The sequence below is a fragment of the Eretmochelys imbricata genome, chromosome 4, assembly GCF_965152235.1.
Source record: "Eretmochelys imbricata isolate rEreImb1 chromosome 4, rEreImb1.hap1, whole genome shotgun sequence".
Lineage (NCBI taxonomy): Eukaryota > Metazoa > Chordata > Testudines > Cheloniidae > Eretmochelys > Eretmochelys imbricata.
This window is the reverse complement of record NC_135575.1, coordinates 18,908,901-18,929,800: the sequence shown is the minus strand read 5'-3', so window position 1 is coordinate 18,929,800 and position 20,900 is coordinate 18,908,901. Positions and strand designations below refer to the sequence as shown.

General features: G+C 41.7%; 1 protein-coding gene across 3 annotated transcripts in view; it reads left to right on the top strand.

The window, feature by feature from the left end:
- ANTXR2 (ANTXR cell adhesion molecule 2) overlaps nucleotides 1–20,900 on the top strand; it is a 171,614-nt gene that overhangs the window by 92,415 nt on the left and 58,299 nt on the right. For all 3 annotated transcript variants that reach the window (XM_077814934.1, XM_077814935.1, XM_077814933.1), the window contains 2 exons: nucleotides 5,519–5,686; nucleotides 9,239–9,319. In XM_077814934.1, coding sequence (XP_077671060.1) covers nucleotides 5,519–5,686; nucleotides 9,239–9,319 — 249 coding nt within the window. The remainder of the gene's footprint in view (nucleotides 1–5,518; nucleotides 5,687–9,238; nucleotides 9,320–20,900) is intronic.

Below are 20,900 nucleotides of genomic sequence, written 5' to 3'. Positions count from 1 at the left end.
AACTGTGCATCCGTATGGGTATGTCCCTTATGTCACACTTTATAGTTCAGTCAGCCTGTATGGAATTTGCAAGGCAATTTTCTTGTGCATTTTAACATGATTCTAAAAAACAGTCACTATCCAAGGTATCAAAACCACAACGACCCATAACGGGGCCCAGTCCTCCTTGAGCGCTCCTGAAGTCTGCTCCTGTAAGTGAGGGCAGAATCAGGTCGTTTGGCAATTCTAAATGATTAGTTTAGAGGAATGTAGACGGAAAAAATGTTTTATGCAGCACCTTTCAAATCCAAGCTATCTCAGAGGGGTTTACAAAGTACACTCAGGCCTCGATTTACGCTGTGGTTATGTTCTTGAAAAAACACCGTGCAAATAGAAATCGTGTAAACAGATACCAAGGGCCTATGGGAAATAAGGGTTTAGGTTCCATGCTCCCAAGGTGACCTCTCTAATTTATCCGATACAGGTTTTCTTAAAAAAATTTTAATGAATTTTAAATTTGCTATTAGCCTTTACTGATGTTGAGGATGAACTTGAAATTCTGATAATGCTGATGTTGTTGAAGTCAGAACTCTGAGGGTTCACCTGGGGTGTCTGGGAAGGCTGGGGTGTGTGGAGCAGTGGGGTGGGCCCCGACTTTGGATGGGTGGGCAATGGCGGGGGAGGAGAGGCAAGAGGGATGGAGTAGGAAGGATCACCTTCCCTCACCCCTTCCAGACTGCATTGTGGAGGGCCATGGACACTCTGGCCAGGGCCCCCCTCAGGCCAGGCACACACCCGGGGAGCGGGGTCGGGGCACGGGGGCTTGCCCTGCTCCACCCGCCTGGCATTCCAGCCGGGAAGCAGGCAAGCCCGCGCGCCCCGACCCCGCTCCCCAGCTGGAGCGCCGGGTGGGTGGAATGGGGCAAACCCCCACTCTCCGACCCCGGGTCTGCGCCTGGGGCAGGGGTCCCCTGGCCAGAGTGTCCATCACCCCCCACAAGGCCACCTGAAGGGGGTGAGGGGAGGCATCCCCGATCCCTTCTGCCCCATTCCTCCTGCCTCCCCTCCCCCGTCATTGTCCACCCACCCGAAGTCGGGGCCCACCCAAGTTTCCGGGCCTGGTTATGCCACTAATCTGCGCATCTTGGCGACCATGGTGCACTGTGTAAAAGTAAATCCAAACAGTGTACAAAAACAAAGGGTCACAATTAATTGACTGTGCATAACTGAAACCGTGTAAAAAAATATTGCGTAAATCAAGGCCCGACTGTAATGAATTGGACTCCAGAGTGTGGGTCTGGATTCTCAACTGGGGTCATGGTGCGTCTTCAAAGAATGTTGCAGAGTTTAAATGATAACATTTTGAAAATGGGGCATTTTCCTATTAAACAGGAACCTAACACCTAATTTAACATAAATACACACAAGTTGCAATTAAAAAGTTTACATTTACCACACAGCAATATTTACTGTTCGAAGTATAGAGAAAAACCAGTTGCATCTCAGATACCCATGTGTGCAACTATGGGCAGATGTTACCTTATTAATAATAAGCACTGTGGACCAGATTTTTAAAGGTATGTAGGTTCCTATCTGCATCTTTAGGTACCTAAATACCTTTAAAAATCTGGCCTTCTCTGCCTAAATTCCCCATCTGTAAAATGGGAATGATAATGCTTCTCTATTCTTACAGCACCTCTGTGAGGCTATGGTCATTATCTGATGTTTGTAAGACAGTGAGGTGCTATGGTGATTGGGCTTATATAAGAATCTAGCTCAATAGATGATAGGACAACGTTTAGAAATCTTCAAGTTAGACAGTAATAGGCCAGTGGTTGTGCCGGTAACAAGAAAGTTGCATCTGTGTTTTTTAAACTGTTGCAAAAAGCTGTATGAACAGTCTTAATTCAGTTTTAACCAGGCGTATTTCAGTTTAGCCTGAGTCAGTTAGGAAGTAACTGACAATAAGAGTGCCATGCATCTTTTCCCCTAGTTTAACTAAATTGGTTTAAAAGCTGATTTAAGTTAAAGGAGTGCAACTTGCTTATGTGGACAAAGTATATTGCAAGCTCTTCAGAGCTGGGATCCTGTTCTTTGCTTGGTCTGCGAGTTGTGTAGTGCACTTCTGGCACTAAATTGCATGCATAATAAATTACAGTAAGTCTTAGTTCAAACACAGTATTTAGTTACAAGACATGTTTTAATTTATAGCTGGAATTTTGGCCAGGACACAGGGCTAAAAGCTGAAATCTCTTTGAAATTATTGTTGAAAACACAAACATGGTACAGCCATAGTCAAGGCCCTTTTAGGGCCTCTCCTATATGGTACTCAGCCCCTCTTGCCCTCCGTGGGAGCTGAGAGTACTCAGCACCTTGCAGAATTGCCATCTGATCTTTCAGTTACCTTCCCTCTGCACAGCCATGTATGGCAGTGGAGTGTGAGACTTCACCTCTGACTGGTAATATGGGATTCAATGGCCACTGTTAACTGAACAAAGTGGCACAGAATATAGGGCAGGGGAATCCTGACTTTCAGATCATATTAATCGCCCCTTTCTAGTCCATCTGGGGGAGGAGATATCCACCCTTAAACCTTTCACTGGGTCTGGGCTGAATGTTGTCTGTCTGGTGACTCAGGTAGGTGTAATTGTGGAGGTAGGAGGCAAAAGGAAAGATTTCTAGAAAAAGTGAAGGTGAGCTGGTCACGGTGACTCCCGGGAACATTAGGAAGGAGGGTTCTTTTTTACTTGACATTAAATGGGGACACAGAGTTTACTAGAAACTTGGGTAAATTAAGGAAAAATAGGCAAGTTTTTTAATTTAAACATTTAAAATTGAAAAAGACCAAACCCTTAGAGCTTTCTAAAAAGCATTGTTTCTCCTACTTGATTTATTTTGGTGACATCAGCCCCTGCTGACTCTTCTTTACTGTCACTTCTCTTCTTAAACACTGTTCTTTCTCTGCCCAGTGTCCTGCTGAATCTTTCTAAAATAAAGTTGATACTGTATGGAAGGGCTCTGCCCCTTCATTGCTTCCCCATAGCCTGGTCTGATCTCTGACTCCAGTGTCTGTCTCCTTTTTGCTACTGAATGTGCTACTGCCTCTAACTCGGTCTGTCTCCTCAGCTCCATCCCCCTTTCCTGTCCTCCCTTGCTCCTTGTTTCGTCCCCTACTTCTCTCTTGTCTCTTCTGCTGATAAGCATGTTTTTTATCCTTGTCAAAAAACTCATTTCGCCACTGAACCTGCCCTCACCAAGGTCCTGACAGCCTCCTCCCTGTATGTCATAGAGTCAAGTCTGTGTTCTATTCCTCTGAGTTTCTGTGCTGTTTTCAGTGCATATGGTCATTCAGTCTTCTTCCACTTTCTCTTGTTCCTCTGTTCTCTCCTGATTCTCTTGCAATCCTGTAGGCAGTGCCTTTACTGTTTCCTTAGATGAGGAGGAAAAGATAAGAAGGCAACAATCTTATAGTGACCCACAGTGTGTCGTCTTTCCTCTCCTCTTCTCTTTCCATGTCTGCTCTCTCATTAGGCAACTTCATTCACTTCAGCAGTTTCAGGTACAACCTCTCGGCTCATGACTCTCAAATTTACTTCCGTAGCCTTGTCTTCCACCCCTCCAGCCAGCCTCAGACATCTCGGATGTTCTGACATCATTTTGAAATTCATCTCTCCCAGACAAACTTCTGCCTTTGCTCCAAATCCCTTTCCATCACCACAGACATTCCCCCTGTTCTTCCCATTTTCCAGGGGGTTGTCGTCTGTGTCACCGTAGGGTCCTTTTTCTCATTCCTATTTTCTACCATGTCCATTTCTCACTTTGCCACCAACTCGTTTCCTCTGTTAGGAAGGTCAGATAAGAAGTTGCCTTCCCAGGCAATGCTATTGCTCCTACATGATAGTCCAGCACAGTTTAGCCACCGTTGGCTAACTCTGAGAAGTTCTTCCCAGCTCTGTGTTTCAGAATTGCCTGAAAGTTTTCTGTTGCTGCATTGGCAGGCCCAGCCCACAACAGACTTAAGTTTTCTTATCAAATTGGGTTGTCAGACTCAACAAGTTTCAGGTTCTTCTCAGTGAAGCTATTTTAAGCTGAAGGGAAGATCATTTCTTCTATAAGGAATACACCATGTAGCACTAAATGGTTTTAACAGTGTTTAAAACATGTATTAACGACTTCATCAAAAACACTGTAAAAGTACTGAAAGATACAGAAATGTTTTTATGACACATAGGGTCTACTTGGAAATGAAAGCCCAGCCTAATATTGCATTAAGAAGAGTCCCTGTTTTTGTTTTGTTTTGTCCCTAAGTAACCTAGCAGAAAGGTTCAAAGTAATCCCCTGCCCAAGAAATAGCAGCCTGTATTTTACCAGGTGAGTTATTAGCGTATGCTTGGACTACCGCATTCACTGCAGTGGGGTTCCACTAATGTAAGTGATAGACTTTGGCTCACTGTTTAAATCATGTTTTTTTCCTCCAAGACATATTTCTTCCTTTGATGGGGCCAGTGTTTCTTCTGTTCTGTATCCTTACAGCATATTGAGTTCACTTTTATATCACAATGCAAATACATGCCTTTCTTACCATAAGCAATAATACAGATTTTCTTTCCATTTGAAATATTCACATATATATTCTATCCAATGTGATGGAGATAAACATGTCATTCACATTTGGCCACTTCATCTGCATCCTGCCCGCTATCTGTCTCCCACAGAACTACTGCTAATATTCCAAACCTCTGGGCAGCTCCAATCAGCTTCCATTTAAAAAAATACTGTTGAAGAAATAGTTCTTTCTTGTCCATAAAAACTACCATGGGTCTGAGGTTCAGGACGGGTAATAGCCAGTCCTGCGCTGACAGGTTTAAAGTAGATCTCCGAACTTATCTGAACTAGAAAAGTCAAGTTATCAGAACTAGAGTAGATTTGTACCTTTTAGTAAGGAAAGATTTCCCAAATTTCCAGTGTCACAGCCTTCTTTTGATACATGGTATAACAGTGGTGGGCAACCTGTAGCCTGCCGGGGTAATCTGCTGGCCTGCTGCCAAACAGTTTGTTTACATTTGCGCAGCCGCCCGTAGCTCCCAGTGGCCGTATTTCGCCATTCCCGGCCAATGGGAGTTGCAGGAAGTGGTGCGGGCCGCAGGGATGTGCTGGCCGCTGCTTCCCGCAGCTCCCATTGGCTGGGAACAGCGAACCACAGCCAATGGGAGCTGTGGGCACCTGTGCAAATGTTAACAAATTGTCTCGCAGCCCGCCAGCGGATTTCCCTAACTGGTCTCAAGTTGCCCACCACTGTGATACAACCTTCATTTAATATTTTGTTTTACTTTTCCAATATTGAGAATTAGCAAATTATGTTTCAAGACATATCTAGGAGAGCTGGTTAAAATCATGAGACATGTTAGTGAAAATGTTCATGAACTTTTTTCCTCTTCCCCCCCCACCCCATAAAAAATTGGAATTAATATTTTTACCCAGTCCTATTATTTAGTACACATATGCCTATATTAATACTGTATATTCTCATTTTGTTTAGGTTCGTTGGGGTGATAAGGGGTCTACAGAAGAAGGCGCTAGGTTAGAAAAAGCCAAAAATGCTGTGGTGAAACTCCCAGACGAACCAGAAGAGCCCTTTCAAGCGAAACCTCCTAAACCCAAGGCTACCTCACAAGCTGCTCAGGAAAAGTGGTATACTCCAATTAAGGTAATCTTTTCATCTTTAAATGAATGTCACTTTGCTGTGTCTTTATATTAAAGGCCAGATTTTGCAGCCCTTTCTCATATCGAGTAGTACCTTATTCCTCAAGTAATCACATTCAAGTAAATTGAACTATTTTGGAGTAAAGTACTACTCAGAGTGAGTAGAGGTGGCAGTATGTGGCCCTTAATTTTACACTTCATTATTCTGCACCAGATTCTGATACTCTTACTCACAATGAATTATCCCTTACACCAGGGATTGGCAACCTTTGGCACGCGGCCTGTCAGGGAAAGCCGCTGTGGAGCCAGGCTGGTTTGTTCATATGCAGCATCAGCAGGTTCAGCCTGGAGGGCCCTAGGACCAGTCCCACCAGCTGCTGCTGCTTGGGCCGTCCTTGGGGTCAGCGGCTCCATTTGCTGCTCAGGCGATCCTTGGGGCCAGTTGCTCGGACCATCCTTGGGGTCAGCAGCTCCATTTGCTGCTCAGGCAGTCCTTGGGGCCAGTTGCTCGGGCAGTCCTGGGGTCAGCCACACTGGCCGCTGTAGTTGTGGAATTTCACGGGGGTCCCAGAAAGTCACGGAATCCATGACTTCCGTGACAGACCCACAGCCTTAACCATGAGTCCTGAAATCAATGGGACAACTCTTACAGTAAGGTACTACCAACAGAAGAGTATCAGATCATCCCCTTTTATTGATGTTTGCTCTGTTCATTTCACCATACATTTGTCATCTGATGGATTAAAAATCTAAAGCTGTTTGTTTACAGCTTGTAATAATTTTTCTAAACAATTTGCTGCATCCAAGATATTCTTGCGGGAAAAAAAGTGAAAAATAAATATAGGCACAGAGTCAACAAGAACAAGAGTCAAGTACAGAAACCTGACTAAAATAAATGAAAGCAAAATAAATGGTTGATGCTAGTAATATTATTGAATAAAGAGATTTCCCTTTGGAAACTGCATGAACCGCCTCCAGCCCAACAGTAACCTTCTTCTCAAAAGCTGGATAGGAGTCTTTGGACATCTTTGATTAAAGTGTGTATAGGCAAATGTCCAGACAGAAAGCATCCAGGTCACATGGCGATTTAATTTAGATGCTCTGGTTTACATAGTAACATGCTTTGGATGTAAAGTAAACAGAACTTTTCACCAATGCTAACCCCGGGGCACTGGCACGCAAAGCTTTCTTGATACTAGACTTAATTACAGCCCCACAGGGTTCTCAGCATGCATCGTTTCAGTACCGCATTCTCCTAGGGATTAAATAGACTGAAAAGCATATTCTGTAAAATCTGCACAACTTAAATATTTTAAAACATAAATGCTCAAGAAATAGAATGGTTTGGATTCATTTGTATTATGAGTACTATAAAGGGCAGAAAAACAATGCAATGCAAAACAATCAATAGTTTCTTTTTAGTACACTATGAAAATTACCTTTTCAGAAAAAAAAAAAATCGAAGTACCCAAACCTACTGTACTATGTAAGAGAGTTCATGGACAAGTCAGGCAGGTTGATAGCTACCCATTTTTGCTGCAGAGCATCAGACTTAAAACTTTTCTTTCATTTTGAAAGACTCATCTGCCTTTCTAGTTATTGCTGGTACGCAAATGGGAAACATCTTTGAAACTGGTAATTTCACTTGAAACAGAACATACTTTTTAAATGGGTCAGCTGCAGTTAGCAAACAGAGAAATAAACCATACAAATGGCTAGTCAGTCCTGCAAAATATCATCTGACCAGGTCATGTAACCTGGTGAATAATAATAATAAATAAAAATTAATAATTTATAATAGCAAATAGACATACAAGGGGTTCAGGTACCTTGCAGTCAACAATGCAACTGGGGCTCGAACCAGCAAGGAGCTGGGCAATGGGAGCTGAGGGTGCTCAGCGCCTTGCAGGACTGGACCATTGAAGAGCGGGTATAGCTCTCCAGGGACCTGGTGAACGGCCTGTTTAGCATCACTCTCAGTTAAGTAAAAAGCTGTTTAATAAAGAAGACTAAAGAAAAAGGTCATCTGAATAAAATAATGCATAAAAATACATAAACAAAAAGCAGTTTATCTTTGTTAGGTTATCATGTTTTTTCTTTTAAGGCCTGCCTACAAACAGAAGTTGGGTTTACCGTAAATCAGTTTATAATCCCATCTTTAGTTCAACTAGTGCAACTCTGTGTATAGATGAGGTCACAGTCTTAGGGCTTGTCTACACAGGAGGTTATATATAATTATACCAGTATAGTTAAGCCACTATGGCTATACTGGTATAACTCACCGTGTAGGCACTCTTATTCTAGAATAATATTGTTTTTCTCTGGTTTAGTTTAAACTACTTCCAAAGTGACATAAACTAAACTGGAAATAGGCACTCTCATTATGGAATAAAAGTGTCCATATGGCAAGTGATACCGGTGTAATGCTTTAAATTCATACCTTACCTCACAGTAGTATAACTTCCCATGTAGACAAGCCCTTATATTGGAAAAGCCCATAGCTTAGGGCTTGTCTACACTTAAAGCGCTGTGCTGCTGTAGCACTTCAGTGAAGATGCCACCTACGCCAACGGGAGGGAGTTCTCCCATTGGTGTAGGTACTCCACTTCCCTGAGAGGCAGTAGCTGTGTTGATGGGAGAATTCTCCCATCAACCTAGTGCTGTCTACACTGGGGGTTAGGTCGGTTTAACTGCGTCATTCAGGGGTGTGGATTTTTTGTACTCCTGAGCAATATAGTTACAGCAACCTAATTTCCTTGTGTAAACCAGGCCTTAGAATTTCCCACTCATTTGACACTTCGGGTATGTCTATAGCTGGTTCGGCAGGCAGCGATCGATCCAGCAGGGGTTGATTTATCGCGTCTAGTCTAGACGCGATAAATCAACCCCCAAGCATTCTCCCGTCGACTCTTGTACTCCAGCGCCGTGAGAGGCGCAGGCAGAGTCAACGGGGGAGCGGCAGCAGTCGACTCACCCTCGTGAAGACACCTCAGTGAGTAGTTCTAAGTACGTCGACTTCAGCTACGTTATTCAAGTAGCTGAAGTTGCGTAACTTAGATCGATCCCCCCACTGTGTAGTGGAGCCACCACTTAATCATTTGTCCCGGGCTCGGTTTGTTCCCATTAATTAGGATTTATGCTTATACTGTCCCACTTAAGCAGCACTCGTCATTCACTGGTATTAGGGGATTGTCTGCACGCAGACTTGCACCAGTGTCATTAGACCGAAGCAAACTCTGGGTGGGCAATCTTATTTTGGTTTAAGGGGGCTTATTTCAGTTTAGCTTAAACCTTTTCCTATTTGGTTCATCTAAACTGAACTAATCAGGGCTTAAACCAAAATTAAAGTGTCCACACAGATTGCTGCACGCACTTAACTACACATGTTTAAAATCATACCTTAAGTTAAACCTGAACAACTCTGCATGTAGAAAAGTCCATGGCTAAATAAGCTCCCTGGAAGACAACACAGAACAGCAGCTATCTCAATTTAAATATGTCCCTGTTAATTGATATACACTGTAATGCTCAAAATCAACCTGCTCTATTGTTACAGGGTCGACTTGACGCACTGTGGGCTCTGTTGCGACGGCAGTATGACAGGGTATCTTTGATGCGACCACAGCAAGGAGATGAGGTTTGTGTGTGTGTGTGCATTTAGTGGTGGTGGAGGGAGAGAGGGAGTTGGTTCTATTTCATAACACCCCCTGGTGTATTTATTAAATTAAGCCTCTAGGCATAAATAAGAATGAACATTGATAATGCACTCCTCTTAGCTAAACCAAGTTGTACAATCACTTTATAGTATTAGTGTCTTCATTTTAAGGATGGAAACTGTAAGATTTGTAATTCAGCAGGTCCGATCATGACAGGGGCTGCTCATGGCACCATCCAGAAAACTCCTACTGAGGCAACAGGATATTCTTAATAAAGTGCTTTTGTATTTCATATATTGTGTCTCTGTAGACTGGTTAGAAGAACAGTCTTCATGTTCTTAACTCTTTGATTCAAAAGCCAAAACAAACTGATGAACAGAGAAACAAACAATCATTTAAAAGTAGTGCCATTAAAGAGATGCATCACCAGCCAAAACATGCTGCAGACCCTTGGTGTTCTGAAGCAGTTAATTAAAATGAAGAATGCTGTAAGTCTTTTGTCTGTCTTAAATGGGTGGTGTGGGGGGGAGATGGTGCAACTCCATCAAGAGCAAGACTCCCCAAACTTGTAGTGTGGGTGATTGATTTCTGGTCTCTATGTCCTAAAGAAAGTGTCACAAATCCATCTGATGTCTTTTTATGTTGGGATCTGTGACTTATCTTTAAGATATTTAATATTTCATTGAGCCATTATACTCCTTATTGGCTAGAAATCCGAGGAGGAGACTTAGAACAGGTTATTCCAGCTATATGCAACAATAACTTATACTCAGTAAAGTTGCTCCAATGCACCTGTTAGAGGATACTCAGTGCATGTTTTTTACGACATCTTCCACTTACTGACCAAAGCATACCCCCCTTGGAGCTCTGCCAGCACAAATGCAGATTTGCTAATCCATTGAAATCCGTGGACCCACTCATTCAGACATGGGCAGAATTTGGCACAGAAATGCTATACTCTAGAAATATTCTCCCTTTCAAGAAAATAAATATCCTTTTATCATGTAAGCAGCAATACAAGCTGACAGTGCAAGTATGTTTTTCTCCATTAATTCCATATCTCCTTTCTTTTAACTTTAATTTGCCATAATTTTAAAACAGTTTATCTGTTAGCTTTCTTCCTCAGCGGTTCACTGACTTAGTAGAACTCTCATTCAGAAATTGATTTTATATATAGCAAAATTAGGGCTTTTTGGAAACTTATCTAAAACTTTTTTAATACATGTCCTTGATGCAGAATACAAATGTGCAACCTGCCTGTTGTTTAATACAAGCCCATTTATTATGCATTGTTATCAGTAGGCACTATTACTGATATTATTAGGTACTGTTCCTCAAGATACTTTGGGGATGTATCACTATCCTTGAGTAAAGAGTAGTGTGCACTGATACTGTTGCAGAAGCAGACCAGGTTCAGTCCCTGCTTCCTTCCTTGTTCCAGAGGGGAAATAATCTGCTCCAGGCCTTAACCAGCAGCAGATGATCAGATAGCAAGTGTGAAAAATTGGGATGGGTAATAGGTGCCTATACAAAACAAAGCCCCAAATTCCGGGACTGTCTCTATAAAACCGGGACATCTGGTCACCCTAGCCATTTTGTTCTGGTTTAGTTCACTAACTGGCACAAAATGGGAGTGGAATGGAGTCAAGGTTCTGCCCACTCCCTACCCCTGCCTGCCTCTCTGTGTGTCACAGGAAGCAGGAGCCCCAAGAAGCCGCACTCTTCCCTGCACTGCCACTTGTAAGGCAGGTAGTTCGCACAGGGGAGAAAAGGGAAGAGGCTTATGTCCTTTTACTTTCTGCGCAGGTGCATAGGACAAGACTTGCTCTAATTCAAGGAGCACCTTAGAAATATCTCTACATTAAAAATTGTACAGGGGCATGGATGCGTGACACTTTACAGGGAAATAAAGCTGAGAGGTCCTCATGCTGGGACTTTGCTGTCTACATTACTCATTACAGCAAAGGTTAACTATGAACTTGGCATAAATTCTGCACCAGACAAGGGTCTGCCCCAAGGTGTAGGGCCAGAGCTCTGCAGTGCATTGAAGGTGAGGATGAATGTGGTAGAGAAGGAAGTGCAGGACCTGATGGTGATGCTGGAGGTGATATATATAATGTACACTAGAAGGGTGCAATGTGAAAATTAGGGAGGTCAGAAGCAAGAGGGTGCTGCATTCAAAGGCCAGGGCGTGGACCAATTTTTTTTTTTAATCTTTTTTTTTCCTCATAGAAATGGATGGTATAGGATGGATTTTGGAACTATTCTAAATGGAAAAATGGCAAGATTTTGCTGGAATGGAGGCAGAGAGTGGTGGTGGAAGGAATAAAATGTGAGAGAGTAGGAGGTGGGGATATCCTTTTTATAACAATGTACAGCTTTGTACATGAACATTTTCAATAGATTTACTGTGGTTGCAAGATTGTTACTGTTAGTGTGTTGGAAATCCGGTTAGGTATAGTAGATCCACATGGCAAACGTATGTGCCATATACAAAACCGGACAGTTTGACAGGTTTGAGAGGTGTGGGGGATAGCTCAGTGGTTTGAGCACTGGCCTGCTAAACCCAAGGTTACAAGTTCAATCCCTGAGGGGGCCATTTAAGGATCTGGGGCAAAAATTGGGGATTGGTCCTGCTTTGAGCAGGGGGTTGGACTAGATGACCTCCTGAGGTCCCTTCCAACCCTGATATTCTATGATTCTAAATGCAGTATGAGAATAGAGGCACTGATAAAATAGTAACTGAACAGGCTGAAAATTATCAGTAATTTTGCCGCCAAAGTGGTTTTGCAGGTGTAAAAATGGGACTTTTGTAAAGTGCTGCTGCCATAGAAATAAGAAAACAAATTTTTGAACCAACAGGAAATGAGACTTCTATTTTGTATGAACTTGAGAAGGCAGTGACCAGTGTCTTCCTTTACAAGAAACAGAGAGAGAGAGAGAGAGAATGAGAGAGAGGAAAAGATCTGGCTGAATTTCAATTGACTGAGAGAGGGGTAGAATTTATAATGCTGGATGAAGTCTTTGTCCTTGGGGTATGACCCGTGGCAACATAAGAACACAACTTCTGTCTGGCTATCAGCATGTTTTATACCCCGAAAAAAAAAAATCCTTTTATTTATTCATAGATTGTTCAGTGCAGATCTGCACTGTATACCTCTTGTGAGTTCAAGTCAGTAAACAAACCAACTCTCTCTCACACACATACTGGAAGCACTGTCATGCTAAATAGCAGGCCAAACAAATGTTTTTCTTTTATTGCTTAGAAACCTGGTAGTTCTCATTTGCAGGAGAATTCACTGCTGAATTCAAGTCCTTGATCACGTAATTCAAGTTTAGGCATGAAGTATCAAAGCAGAGAGAGCTTTCTTCTCCATCCCACTCCCTCCCTGCACCCTCCACGCTTCTTCTCTTTCCTACAAGCCAGCTAATGCCGAGGGTGGCCCAGTTTGAGGGCCGCACACAGTCAAATCAAGAGGCTTTGATTTGTGGATGGAACTCCTTAGAGTCATAAATTTTTCAACTGGCAATCCACAAGGTTAGGGAAGCTTGTCCAGGTGTGAGCTAGCAGGTTGTCGCCGACATCTGTTTAGAGCATAGACACAGGTCCTCACCAGCCTGCAGTGAGGCTGCTGGATTGTCAGCAGATGTAGTTAAGAGTGGCAGAACAGTTTTGGTCTCACATTTGCCGCCTGGGGGGCTGAAACACTAAAGGTAGAGTGGGGGTGGACACAGCTGCGCTCCCAAACATGCCTCAGGCACAAATAAAGAGATCTAATATAGTTTGACTCTGTTGTGGTGGGGAAACGAGGGCAGAGAGCCACTTCAGAGACAACTTAACGCGGCAACATCTGCTGCCAAGTTTCCAGGGAGTGACAGGGGACAGCAGGTACAGATCGAAGTCCCCATGTAAACAGCCTCCATTAAGCCATGGACTCTTTTGAAGGGGTTCCATCAAACAGGCTAGAGTCCGCAGCTGGAGTTTGTTTTGTTTTCAAAGCCCTGTTTTGTTCTGTGCACTAACAAGGTAATTTATAAATGATGCATTACCATGCATTCATACTTCAATACTTTTGGGGTTGCTCCATAAACCAGTTAACTGTCAGAAAAGTGTCTTGGCTTTAATTGAGGTTATGTTAACCTTCAGACCACATCTCCACACTCTCAGCCACACAGCAGAGCTGAGTTTGTATTCTGTAACAGAGACGCCTCGTAGCACCGTTGTAAAGGGGGGATGTCTGCCATTGTCTCTGTTGTGAAACTCCTGTTTTGTGGGGTTCATTATTGCATCTGACAAGAAACTCGGCACAGGTTTGCACTGTGGCTAAACAGGGTCTAAATTGTTCTAAGTTTGTTTGTTTTTTTGTTTTGTTTTTTTAAAAAGGCAAAATAAAATTGTTCGTTTTCAAATGCTCCAAATGACCGTGCTGATTTGCAAAATTTGATACTCATTGAGTTTCTGAGCCTGCAAACACTTCTTGTGCTCATGAATAACTCTAGGTATGTGAATAGTTCCATTGAACTCAATGGGTTTACTCATGTGCTTATGATTGAGCAACCATATACATAATGTTTGCAGGATCGGGGCATAAAAATGTATGTAAAATAAATAAATAATACTATTGATGGGCTTGATGAAAGCCGTTACTTTTATTGGGGAATTCTTCTTAAAAAAACAATAGTACATAGTATGTCCTAGAACATATGATACTTTCACCCTCTTTAAAAAAGTGATTTTTTTATAATAAAAGGTAATGTGCATGCAAATTGCATAGAACAAGAATACATGATAAAAGCTAAAGAAGTAATACCAATATGGCTGCTAATGTATTTTTTTCATGATAGCATTATTTTGTAAGCAACTATCCGAGCAAATAAATCATAGTCCATAGAAAAACTGTTAAAGTAACCTAGCTTTACTGCTATGAGCAGTTCCATTGAAACACTTTTTCAAGTATATGCTCCATGGGGCAGGGACTTTACTTCCCTTTGCACTTGTTCATCACGTAGCAAATTGTGGTTGTTACAGGAAGCAAATTCTAAGTAGTAATTAGTCAGAAGATTGTGCCATCAATTTTTGAGCAGAAATCCCCTTTGGTATTTATAGAGATTTTTGGCTTAAAAACTGATCGTAGGGTAGCTAGTGTTAGTAAGATTGGGCTATAAGTGTATCTTGTATAAGAGAAACCCCATGATTTTGAGCCAGACTAATCACAGATTTTTTGCAGGCAATATACATCACTGTTTTCCTCCCCTTCAATCTCTTATTGAAACATGAGAGGCAGAGAAAGTTAGCAAGATGATTCATTTTAAAATAAATTTGAAATGTCAGATGATTACGTTTACCAGTTATATTTACACATATAAAAATTGTATTTAGCTGGATGGATCATTTCTTCTGATGCGTCCGATTACCATAAGTTATAGCATCTTTGGAAGCTGCATGCCACAGTGTACTTGAGTCCTACATTAAACCTGCCTTAAAATGTGTGACTATTTTGACCAGGACTTTTAGTTTCTGCAGAGTTTTAAGATAATAAATTGGAGAGTATTATTTTGAGTAAACTTGCTGTAGAGAGAGGCTTGTGTTTGCATTTGGAATTCTTTAAGGATCATCATATTTCACTATAGGATATTTGTGTATTAGGGTCAGAGCCCGGTCCTGGTGTGTTTGTGGCATGGAGCCTAAGTAGACCTGTGTAGTCAAGTTGGACTGTATGGTCTCAGAGGCCTCTTCATATCCTGAGGGGTTGTCCTCACTCAAAGGTGGACTTGTAAGGGTTTTGTGAGCTTCTTACTCTCTCCCCACCCCAGCGAGGACTTCACAAGGACAAATTCGGAGTGGCAATATAAGTAAGTGGCAATATAAGTTGCACCTTGATTGGTATAAACCAGTGGAAATGATGGAAGTAAGTATACCAATTTACTCTTAGCTCTGTCAATTGACCCATAGGCGCCTTCTGCGCCACTTACGCCACCTCCGAATTTGGCCCCCAGAAGCTTACCACAAGGCTGTGGCAGATGCTGTTGAAGAGGCTGCGTGTATGTGTCGTGCCTCCCTGAAGTCTGGGAGCTGTGGTTGACTCACAGCAAGTGGTGTTGTGGAAATCTAAAAAGACTGTGCACCCTACGACAATTCTCTGCTGACAACTCTGACGTGGAACTATTAGCCAGGTGAGGGGAGTGGCCAAGAAACCAATTATTCCCCTTCAAAGGTGGTCAGGGTGTTAGGTTTCTTGGGGAGGAACTGCTTCCCCTATCTCCATGCCAGTAAAAAGAGAGTCCTTTCTTCCACTCAGCCCACAGCAACTCCGCAAGGTAACAGCAACTGCCTGCACATTGTTACTCTGGTGTATAGCTGTGTGCGTGTATATATGTACTTGCATTAGCGTTCCACTATATTCACGTTCAGCAAATATCAGGATGTTTTTTCCTCTGTATGGTATAGTAAGCTGCAGGCTCTGGTCTAGGCTCCTATTAGTCCTAGATGCTCTAATTTTAGTAACTCATTAATGAATATTCAGTGCCTACTAGTATCATAACGGATTGTTCCACATGATGCTGTAACTTCATGGGCCTACAGCCAGTCCATCATCATACATTACAGGGGTGCCACTGAGTCTGCCTGCGTTCCCATTACAAGCCTAGTTTTTCAGGGAAGAGGGTATTTTCTTGATTCACTCATGAATATTTCTCTTAGTATTGAGGGATTCAAACCAGGAGCAAGGGTTGGAAGCAGCAGGCTTGTTACTTTATTCTTGTCTTTTAAAAAAATTAAACATCTTGACTATTTTTATGACATCGGTATACAAAATAAGAGTTTGGCTGTTTGGGTTTGGCTTGTATTATTTTTACATGGTTACAATTCAAAATGTTATGCGTCATGTAGATGAGCTCACAAAGATTAAAAGAACAGCGTAATCGTCGTCAGAAAATTGTTATTGTTTCCTGAGTAATTTAAAAAATAGTTTACGCAAATTATTTTTTTTCTTCTACATCAAACCAAGCCCAGCAGGATTTTCAGATGTGATACTGACAGAGGGTCATATCCTGCCCCATTGAATTCAACGGGCATTTTGAAGCCCAGGATGGCTCTGCCACTGATTTTTACATAAGGTGGAGATCTGATTTGATTTCGTGAAACATGGAAAGGATTATGTTTAAAAAGTGAGATTTTAAAAAGAATTTTAAATATTCCTTTCTGTATTTAACAAAGTCTATATGTATTTTGAATTTCTGGAATCTCTGTACTGGCATGGGAGTGCAAAAAGAATGATATGTGTGGGGTGAAAATGCATCGCTTTCCTGTACATGTTTTCTGTCAATTTGGGGACCCTCTGGCAAAATATCACAGTTTAAGGCTCTCAAATTTTTTAGTGGGAGCCGTGCATGCAGACTGAAGAGCAAAATTTGGGCCTAAGCTTTTTCTGAAATTTCAGCAGACTAGAAGTTCATTTAAAAATCTCTAGGTGCTCCTGTTCAGTTCTCAGGAAAGTGGAAGGAAATGTTTCAAGAAAGTGGAAGTAAAACTAGTTTAGTGCATTCTTCTGAAACTCCCCTAGTATTTCCGATTTAAATTCTGAAGCTGTGGTCAAATCTAAAATAGTGTGTAAGGCACAGGACTAGAATTCAGGGTTCCTTTCCTGGCCCATGCCTTTAGACAAGTCACATCACCTCTCTGTACCTCAGTCCCCCATCTGTAAAGTGGAAATAACAATACTTCTCTCCTTTGCAAAGCACTTCGCGAACAATAGATTGAAAATGCTAACTATGAGCTAGGCGTCATTATGGATTATTAGTTGTTAACATATGTCATCTGTTTAGGGTTATGTTTTATTTTCGGGGAGGCAACGTTCAGTAACTGGTGCATCTAAACAGTAACAGTTTCTCAGCAGAGAACTTGGCAGCAGTGTAAATTGTATTGCCCCGTAGCAGTTTTTAAAAATATTGTAGCCTAGAGGCTCCAGTCCTATCAGGTGCTGAGTGTCCACCTCTCCCACTAAAATCAGCATCAGGAAAAAGGACCCTTGTGAGATTGGCCTATAATACATCATTCTGGGAATATAAGGATCATAATTTCTCAGCTGTCAGTCAATGAAGGATGTGATAGGTGCTTTTAATGCAGTGGTCTCTATTAAAAGCCAACATTTGTTAATGAACACTAGTTATTTCTTTAACTTGCAGGAAACTGAGTCATTTCAAACACAGCTACATGATAACTGTTGGCATATCCTGTCATTTTACTGATGATTGCTGCAGCTGTGCTTAAAATCAGCATTTAGGAGTCATCTGGAAGAGAAGGCTGAAAAATTGACCTGAAATAAAGAGACGTGTACATTTTGATGGTCACTACAGTTTTGAAATGTTTGTCTGGTGAGCCCATACAATAAAAATGGGGAATCCTGCTGGAACAGTCCTTGGGCAGGCCTTTGAAATCAGAGTGGACTTTTAAATGTAACCACCGTAGATAAGCTTTTGTAGCTTTTATTAAGAGTACAGCGAGTTACATCTTAAAACACACAAAGGTCTCAAAGATGCTTTCCTCCCACAGCATGAGATGTGTCCTCTGAATGCGTTAAGTTTTTTATTTTTAATTGGCCTAGAGTTGCCATGCTACCACAAAGTGTGGAGCCAGAGCCATTCTTGCTGTCTTCATTAGTTTACAAACCACTATGGGGAAGCTGAGCATTTTAGGCCATTTAGCACATAGAGCTTGATGAGTATCAGGGCCACGCTTGCTGTGCGGAATGCATGGGGATAATGCCTATTAAGGAAGATAAAGTCAATCTTTTCTGGGTGCAGTGTGAATTGGTTACAGTTACAGCTGTCACTTGCTGTCTCAGTTGCCATGAAGAGCATGACAGTGGTGTTTTTTTTTTTATAAGGTTGAGCTATATGAAGAAATGAACATTTTATTTTCAATTTGGTTTTTCCAATAATTTGTTTGTTTGTTTTTAAAAAAATTCACATTTGCTTATTTGATTTCTTTAAAACACCTTTGTATGGAAGTAGATGGAAACAGAACAGTTATATTTAATCAGTCTTCCAGGATTGAAGAGCATGCAGTACATATCTAACCAAGCTCAATCATAAAATGCAAACCCCAACTCCTGCACAGCTATTATGTACTGTGGGGGCTGACGTGGTTTATGTTAATGCTGAGTATCTCATTAGTCCAGTTTACGGAAGGGCTGACTACCCTCAAGAAACAGCAAGTAGAAAGCTGACAGTTTAATTCAGTTGCTACTCTCCAGAAGAGACGTGACAGCTTTAACTGTCTTGTGCGCCCAGATTTATGAACTAGTCCTACGCTCTTAACCAGATTAGTTCCTTTTCCATTAACTGCTGAAAGTAGGGCAGCTGTCCAAGCGGCTGGTTGTAAATTTGATAATGGCGGCTGTGTTAATCTGTAGGCTTTTCAGATGGAGAAGGCAGCAGATAACAGGATTAAAGTTTCACGACCTGGGGTTTTCACAGCCCGAGATGGGGGCATAGGGGGATAGAGAATGACTTCTGTCATTAATCTTAATTGATTGCCAAGAGGTTTTAATTGAGGTTATTAATTAGGAAGAGCCTTAAAACACTGTCTACATATGAGCATCAGATGCTCCTTTGTGAAATATGGCTATATTGCACATATACATACACACAACACATACATATATTGTATTTTTGTATGAAATATGTATGTGTGTGTACAGAGAGCGATATGTATTTGTCTGTAAATATGTATATAAGCATCAGGAGTTTTTTGTGAAATATGATATTGATACACACACCCATATTTCTGAATGATATATGTATATCTATAGATAGATAGATAGATGTACCTGTGCATATGTCTATGGGCCTCTGTTGCTCTTTTATGAAGTATGGGGATTTATATAAATATCTATCTTATGTGTAGATGTATAAATCCCTGTATTTCACCAAAGAGAAGCTCATGTCCATCTGTATCTGTAGGTAAACAGACACCCATACATATTTCAAACAGAAATGTTTTCATTTGCATCTTTCTTAATGTCTTTGAGCTAATATTTACCTGTTCGGTTCATTCCCTCTGGGGCACCTGGCATTGGCCACTGTCAGAAAACAGGATACTAGGCTAGATAGACCTTTGGCCTGACCCAATATGGCCGTTCTTATGTTCCTAATATTCAATCCTTCACTTTTTTTTAACAAGTTACTGTAGGACAGTTAGGATAGATAGACAAATAACAGTACATCCTGGTACAGCCCTGGTTAGGGCAACAGTAATAAATTTCAGTAATGCTGTTTTCATCTTTACCAAAATACTGTACACCAGAGGAAATATTAAATTAGGGATTGAGCATATAAATTAGGCAAGAGGAGAAAGTGCTGTTATGAAGTCTCAGCATTTGGGTTTCATTTAGATTCAGACCTCGTTAGAAATGTCTCCAGGCTGAAGGTCCTTCGTGTCCAAACTGAGCTGTGAACTGATGCGGCCTTCTTCTGGTGAACCATGTTACCCTCCACTGCAGTTCGTGTACTTCCTGCTTTGGCGAGCCAGGAGAATCCCTGTTTGTTGATGAGCGCGCCAGGCGGTCTTATCATGCCATTATCCAGTTGCTGTGCCATAGGTGATCTATATCTGCTTTTGTTAATGAGCCCAGGAAATCCTCCTCACTGGTTGGTGGAAGGTGAGATTGGGAGTGCAGCTACTCACAGTTCGATCTCCGAGTAGGGCATGATTTCTTTCACTTTCTCACTACCTTGGATAAAATGGCTGTAGCGCCTCTACCCCTTGCTTACAGCCTGTCTCTTCCCCTTTAGTCGCAAAGTGAAGACAATATTCATGGGCCAGACATATGAAGTAGAAGATGAAAACCTTTGCAATGATGCTGTAAGAAAAGTAGACACCAGAACTCAATGATGGTTTTTTACAAACATTCACTCAGATTTAAATATGAATATGCTTTGGTCATGATGTCGCCCCTTTTGTTTTCACTTTCTGTGAACGTTTTAATGACCTAGCTTTATTTGATGGAATTAACACACAAAGCAGTTTTCAGCTTTCATGCTCAAATAATTGCACTGGAAGTAGTGGGATGGGATATTTCTCAACACACCTGGAAGAGGAGGTTCCCCAAACCCTTCAACACAGCCCTGGCATAGGGACAGTTAAGAGAATCAGATGATCTGATGGCATCTTAGCAATTAGGACTGCATATGCATCCACAAGTACTTTGTGCCAACAAGCAACAGGATGCTAGAAATTTGTTGGTCAGCAAATGCAGTGTATTTGGGATGGGACATGGTTTGACAAAGCAGTGGGAGAGGAAAGGGTGTGGTTCAAGATTCCCTTATTAATTGGGCATTGTGTCAAGCCCTAGTGCCCTGGCAAAAAAAGAGAGACAATTAAGGCACTGATTCAGCAAAATATTTATTCATGTTTTTAATTCTAAGCAGGTGGTTAGTCCCATCAACTTCAATGAATGTAGCAGGAGAAAATTACATTTAAACTCTGTTCCCAGCCCATCAGCTTTAGCTACCATTCTTCCTCCTAGGATAAGACCTGTATGGGACAGAAAATAAAAGTTT